The 7,477-nt window shown below is 38.0% G+C and overlaps 1 protein-coding gene across 6 annotated transcripts in view; it reads right to left on the bottom strand.

Annotated features, from left to right (window-relative positions):
• The window catches only part of adgrb3 (adhesion G protein-coupled receptor B3), a 124,123-nt gene that overhangs the window by 70,598 nt on the left and 46,048 nt on the right, over positions 1–7,477 (bottom strand). For 4 of the 6 annotated variants that reach the window (XM_019870643.1, XM_019870645.1, XM_019870641.1 and 1 more), the window contains exon 4: positions 1,797–1,907. The exons of the other annotated variants lie outside the window; for them this stretch is intronic. In XM_019870643.1, coding sequence (XP_019726202.1) covers positions 1,797–1,907 — 111 coding nt within the window. The remainder of the gene's footprint in view (positions 1–1,796; positions 1,908–7,477) is intronic. 6 annotated transcript variants of the gene reach the window in all.

Genomic DNA, 7,477 nt, shown 5'->3' with positions numbered 1-7,477 from the left:
ATATATATATATATTTATATATATATATATATTACTCTGTGATCTTTGACAAATAGGTAATGGATTGTTTTGACAACAATCACAAAGAAAGCACATCACTTCAGGTCATAACAAATGTGTATTTATACAAAGATCACAGAAATGTGGCTATCAAAAATTTAGCAGTCAACATAGTTGCGTTCTCAAGGTTTTTTTAATTTTTTTCCAGTTCATCTCTATGAATATTTCAAGCATTTCAGTGAAACAAAAACATGTTTGAAAAAAAGCAAGGTAAAAAAAAAATCTGCATAAATAAATAAAATTTCATAAAAACATGGTGACATGCAAGGATGATGACATCTGATAAAACAAATGGAAACTGTGATGGGAGTTAGTTCAGAGGTGGGAACTACGGATCGCCCTGCACTGCAGCTAAACTGTAATTTCCTTGTGGTATTTGTATTCTTTCTACGTTAAATCTAATGATGTTGATCGCCCCAAAAATGATGAGTCCCAGTTCCAAAAAAACAAACAAACAAAAAAAACGATTTCTGTTGTGGGCCTTTTAGCCAACTGTGGGTTTTGCTATTATTTATATTAGAGTTAGCACTAATCCTGTTCATGTAAAAAAAAAAAATTTAAAAAAAAGTCATCAAATTAAGGTTATTAAGCAATAACATGCATTCACAAGAGCCCAAATGGGACTCAAACATGAAGCCCACAGAAATCCAATCCTGATGTAGCAGCATGATTACATTACCCACACCACAGTAGAACAAAATGCTTGGTATGCAATTATTATTCCTTTTTTTTTTTTTTAAATCTTAAGTATTTTAATTAAGACTTTTTGAAGAAAAGTGAACGCTTTAAGCACCGTATGCTTTAAAGCAGCTCCTTTCAGCATAGCATGATAACATAAATCGATTCAGCCAATTAAGCATCGGAACTCCGCCACTAAATTTGGAGATCATAAGATAGACTGGAAGGTGGATCAATTTGTTAAATGAGGCAGCACAGGGAGTGTAAATAATGTGAGGATGAAGCACAGAAAACCACACCAATAATACACTTCGACAGGGATGCGACGTACCGAAAGCGTGTGTTACATGGAAAGGAAAAGTGTTGATGGGTGGTGGTGTTAATCTTGGGAGATGGTGGCTTGCAAATTAAAATGGCCATGAACCGTGTATAAAATGTTGGAAACAGACAGCGATGTAAACACGACAACAAATGGTAAACACTTTCCCCAAATCAAACAAAGAACTCGACTCTCCAGAAGAAATAACCCACGAAATCCATTAAAATAAATAAATAAATAAATAAATCAACAAATCAACTTAAATTATAATAATAAACATGAGAATGAACTCCAGATCGTGCTTTGGCATCTTAATGGCTGTTTTTATTTTTCACTTTTGAATTATTAAGCTCCACTTAAGTCAAAGTCACATTATGACTTGGCTATCAGCCTAATGGCATTTCATTTATCACGCATTAGAGGATTTGAGCAACTACGTCTGGGCCTTAGTTTTAAAAGTATATTCTGTGTATAACTGAATGACAAAACGGCTATGTGAAAATAAGAATAAACAGACCCACAAAAGTCATATCTATGTTCCATGTTCAAAGTGAATTATAAATAAATGAAAAATGGGTCTTATTATTTCTTGTGTAATCATCGGGAATGAGTTGGGTAAAAAAAAAAATCATAATGCAGAACATTTCCACTCAAGAAGGTGCAGTACAAGAGAGAGCATGCATGATGAAATTAAGTTTAGTTCAGAAAATAAAATAGGGAAATATAACTATTATATTACCAGTTTGTGCCATAAATTTAGCAGATTCAGCTTGCTCCTGCAGGGCCTTTGTGTCATGAACTGATCTTGGCCGCTGACTTTTTACTGTATGCTCTCCGATCATTCCATATTCTAAGAGACAAAATAGAGGTTGATATGAAAGCTAGGCTTTGACAACAAAACGTTATTACATACTCTTGGTCAGGATGTTGGGAACAACCGCAGGACATGGCTCGAAACAAAGACCACACATGTTTGTTTTTAATCTGTCCTTCACTCTGGGGCATAGAACAATGCAACAAATTTCAGGGTGAAGTCAAATTCCTAATTGAGCTTGTAAGCAGAGCGTCGACACAGAGCAAACATGCAAATTAACTGGCATATCGCTTTTACTTGACGACCACGTCAATCCAAGCGCCGACCCCCCCTCCCGCTCTCCCGCATTCCCAGAAAAGAAAAAGAAACCAAAATGAAAGTAAAATGTGTAAGCTGTAAGAAAGCCACAGAGAAGGGGGGGTCATGGACATAACATGCGATTGATCCACAGTTTCCTCTCGTGATTCATTTCATTCTGTTTGACTCAGGCCAAATGACCGTGAATGTATTGTATTTTGAGCTGTGCACTTTGCAATGCATGCTCACTTTGTCTTCAACACAGGGACAAAGTGATATGACAACACTGACAAAAGTAATGGGTTACTCAACTGCGACTTCAATAACTATCCAATAATTGTCTGCTTGCAGTTAACTCATTTTAGTGGAAGAAGACTACAACTTTTGACAGTGCGATCCTAACTGAGGTGATTTAGTCATTCCCAATGCAAAACAGGTGATGGATAACAAACACATCAAAGTCACACAATCACATTGCGTATCGCTGCGGTCGGGCGGAATCCAGGTACAGTACCTCCAAAATTGTCACTTTTCCGGGCGACCCAAAAACCGCATGTTTCTTTCACCAATATTACTGCGTCTTCAAGGAGGGCAAGCCAATTTCAACCCTTTCAATTGGTCAATTATTTGTTAACCTGAAGATGCATAAATGGGGTGACCCCTGGGTTATTTATAGTTGACAATTTGTATTACTTAATCTTCCATGCATTCCTCAAAGTGACAGTGACATGAGCCTAACATTTGTAGTTTTCAAGTTATTGCAGTTTTTGTATTGGTACCACACTCCATGAGTACGGTCAAAAATGACGGCAAGCACTTTCTATAAAATTTCAAAGGTGAACCCTAAACACCTGTGATAATTATTAATTGTGACTGGCGGGTATACAATAGTACATTATTTACTGTTGATGCACACATCCAATACCAGCAGTCTGACCACCCTGGAGGTCATTTTTACAGTAACACAACAACATACATGTATTCTCATCAGCTGATATGTGCTGTTACAAAATATAAACTTATTTTCCACATCCATGAGGTTTGTGACGTCATTAAAGATACGAAGACATGCTCGCATGCTACAACAGCCCAACTAACCGAAATGCATTCTTGGCGGCCATCTTGGTAGGGGCAGCGTTTCCATCGAAGGCAATGTATTGAAATCAAGTCACTATTAGCCCATTTCTCAACAGAGGTTTACTTTTTTTGTCAATGCATACACAACATATGCAAAAAAAGCCAAACAATATTTTTTATCAGTGAATGGTGATTTCTAGTTGCACTGTTGTAACTGTGTGATATTTTTTTTGCTGTCCACACGCATATGGCAAATGCTGATGCCTTTTGTTTCTGGTGTGGGTCGGCGGTAAAAAATGAAACAAGAGAAGTACAGAAAAGTAATTCCATTACTAACTCAAGTGAGTGGCGAGAGAACAAATTACAATCATTTGCGAGAAGCAGGTTGGAATATTTTGTAAAGGTGTTGAATGACATTACAGGGCAAAAAGCACGTTGCAAGCCATTAAATGTGACTTTTGAGACGCTATCTTCTAGTTGGGAGAGCTATTCGAGAGACTATTAAACGTCTTGAAGTGAACATAAAACTCATGTGTCTTCATTCAAGATTATTGAGGAATAAAACTCTTGGCATCCATCAAAGAGCAGATTTGATCAATATAGAAATCCATCATGGTGATTTTATTTCTTCAAATGAGTCATTCACTTTCCCAGGCTTGCATGTAATTTAGCATGCATTACACATATTTTTGACGAGATTAAAAATGTAATGCTTTTTTTTTTTTTTACAGTGAGACGAGTTAGCAAAAAAGGGAATACCAATATTTCTCCATTGAAATAACTTTAGAACTTTCATTAATTCTATGCATTGTTATGAGAATTAAACTGGGCTGCTGACCTTGGGACAAGGTCGCTATAACTAAAATGTGATACATTTATTTGGTTGGAGACAGAAATACAAGACCACCCCCTCTCTCTCTCCATGTCTCTCTCACACATACACACACACACACGCGCGCGCGTGCGCAGAAAGAAGTCAATAATAAATGTAAGTTTTTGCTCCTTAAGTGAATTACATAAATATCCCGAAAAAACATTAATCAGCTAATTCGCTGATACTTTGAACATCAAAACGGCAATAAACCCTGGTAAGAACACAAACAGGTCTTTAAGGATATTTAAGGATCACATTTTAAGGATAGATGGCGGATATAATCATGCCTCAAGTTTCTAAGAGCTCGACATCAACAAGTCATCAGAGGTTTGAGAATGTGATTAGGCTTTTTTTCGGCTAGTGTTTTACTCTCAATTTTAAGAAAGTGATTGGTTGACCCCCATGAGCCACACTGGTTTGCACATTAATCTTATCTCTGTAATCTATCTGCTTGAAAAGGAATATCATGCTTTTGCTTCTGTTAGACTCATAACCTGCTCCCTCGGGTTTGAATTTGTCTCTATTCCGAAAATGGAACAACAAAAGCATCTGAAGAATGGCCAAGTCTCTTGATTTTTGAGTTTAATATGTTTCCTGACCTGGCTCATAACTCAAATAACTCATATCGTAAATCATGTTTCCTTACTGAAATGCATAGAAATGCCTTTAACCTGTTCCAGCCCCTCCAAAATACACAATAATATCATAAATAAAAACAAACAACATGCATAACCTTTTTTTGTTTTCAAGTTAGTTTGACCCCCCAAATAAATAAATAAATAAATAAAAATAACTAATAGGAAAAAAAGAACGTATTTAGATTTAGCGGTTCTTTCTCGAAGAATTTTTCATTACCTGCCACCTCCTGCATGTTCTAAAGTGCATGGGTGCAATCTAGCAGTTACACCTCAAGGCAAGGGGAAAAAAAAATCAATTGGCCGAGTGATGGCTCATATCTCGAAAAACTTGTGTGTCGGGTCACTCCATTAGTAACACAAATGATTAGTAAACTTGTGTCCACTGGGCTCTGACTTAACAGGAAAGCATAGTTCAAATGTTGAATTGCCATAATGCTGGACGATTTGCTCTCATCCTTGCCAAACTATTCCGTTGAGCCTGATTTGTCGGGCTCAAGAGCTTTTCAGACCCATCACAGCTCAGCGATGCTCTCAGGCTTAATTAGCGGCTATATTTACAAAGATATTCCTGCATGATTTAATTAATGTCCCACAACTAATTATGTGCCGTATACTTGACAAACAAGTCAAGAAGCAGCACCCAATCAGCGATTCCAAGTTCCCTGTGCCGGTAACCTTCATTTGTATTCTGGCTTTGATCAACTACATGTTGGGAATTTAAGGCTTAAAGCATCAGCAGTGATCCTGCCAGCCACATCTTCACTGCATGGACATGTTCCATGTGCAGTTCTATTCAAAGGCCTGCCACCCGTAGATAAAAAAATGTCACTTTGGGCACGTTGCATGGCAATGCTGCGAATTTAAAATACTACTTTCTAGGGCCACTGTCAGTCATAGACCTTCAAAACGAGGGTCACTCCCCCTTTATTGTAGCTCTGACTGGAAGTACCTCCTTTTTTTTGCCCTTGATTTATTCCTGACCAACAATCTCAAACGGGACTCTTAATGAGTGGCACTTTATTACTGCTGCACTTTGAAGAGTTTAAGGTCCCAAAATAGCGACAAGCGTTTAGTCCACGCAGACCAGAAAGAGGAATACCTCATTACTCAATGCTTGTCTTTGATCCACTTCCCAACAGCTGAGCTTAGGAGGCTGGCACATTGTCGTTCAATGTGGTGCTATTTTAGGCTTTGTAAGGTGCTTAAACCCAGTTTTAGAGAAGCTGTGACAATGGTGAATGGCAAGAATGCATTTAAAATGTAACCTGGTCTATCCGGTTCGGTTTGTAAGGATAAAGGAATATTTGTTCTTTTATTTCTTTGTGTGTCCTGTTTATTCATCCATCCATTTTCGGCACCAATCATCCAGTTCAGGATCATGGGTGAGCTTGAGCGACCTGGACAAGTCGCCAGCCATTCAAAGGGAACATCAGGTCAACCAACCATTCACTCACATTCACATCTTTGGGCAATTTAACGTGTTCAGTGAACCCCACATGCATGTTTTGGGAATGTGGGACAGTCTGGAGGAAACGCAGGGAAGCAGAAGGGCAGAACATTCAAATTCCATCCAGAAATCCTTGAACCAGAACCTCATGCTATCATTTGTTTATAAAACAGATAGAAGTGACACAGCAATGTGCCCACCTCCTATTAATTGCATTTATAATTCAGTTGATGTTCAAAATTATTCACTCTGTGTCACAATACAGTCAGATAGAATCTAAATTGATTCTAACAAATGAAGACTCTCCATTGCACGAGAAGTTACCAGCATCCTTCAGAATGATGCAAACTATCGCAATAAACCACAAAATAAGAAATAACACTTTTAAAAATAGCCAATATAGAAATGTTTTATTAATATCTCCAAGAAAACTTTTTACACTCTTTTTCCATTTTGACTTAACCAAAAAGACACTTCAAAACAGTGTGCAGTGTGCAATTTAAGAAAAACATATAATAATAAAGTCATTACACTGTTATAAATAGCTTTATGAATTGATTTGTATTTCATTCGAATATTAGTTAAGATAATGAAAAAGGTGGCCAATGAATCATGTATTGGAATTGAAAAAAAATATTTCTCAATCCACTTCTGAGTATTAGACTCTCATCAGAAAACATCTGTGTGACTGTTATTCATTGTACCGCTGTTACGCCACCACTTCAATTCTGGCACAACCTCAAGGATGGACCACCAGAGGATGTGGGGGGCGGTGGGGAAGAGTCAATTTGTCATTGATTAAGAAAATGAGGGGGTTGCGCTGACTCCGAAAATTATCATCATATTATATACCATATTTCTTCTGCCATCTGTTTGCTTGCTCTTGACTCCTCTAATGACTGAGATTGCAGCCAAATTAGAATTCCGTGCAGCCGCCACTGCACCTCATTGAAAAGGATGTGAACTCTCCCAAAGACAAGATAGCACTCAGACCGACACTGGCAGAACAGTGTGATGTAAGCCATCTGAGCGCATTTTGTTGCACTGATGTGCAAGCAACGAGCGGCAGCTGATGAAAGAAGACTATAGATCATTTGCAGCACATATCTAAAGCACAAGGTTATTGAGCAGTACCACGCTGGGCAACCTAGATGGAGCTCCGGCGTTATCAAAGCACTGCATCAAGAAGCCCTGTTGCTGGGTGTTATAAGCAGATGATCCCCCTCTCTCTCTCTCTCTCTCTCTCTCTCTCTCCCATCCTTCCATATCTTGT

This window comes from Hippocampus comes, unplaced genomic scaffold, assembly GCF_001891065.2.
Source record: "Hippocampus comes isolate QL1 unplaced genomic scaffold, H_comes_QL1_v1.1 scaffold76, whole genome shotgun sequence".
NCBI classification, from domain to species: domain Eukaryota; kingdom Metazoa; phylum Chordata; class Actinopteri; order Syngnathiformes; family Syngnathidae; genus Hippocampus; species Hippocampus comes.
The sequence above is the reverse complement of the archived record's forward strand: the minus strand, read 5'-3'. Positions and strand labels throughout refer to the sequence as shown.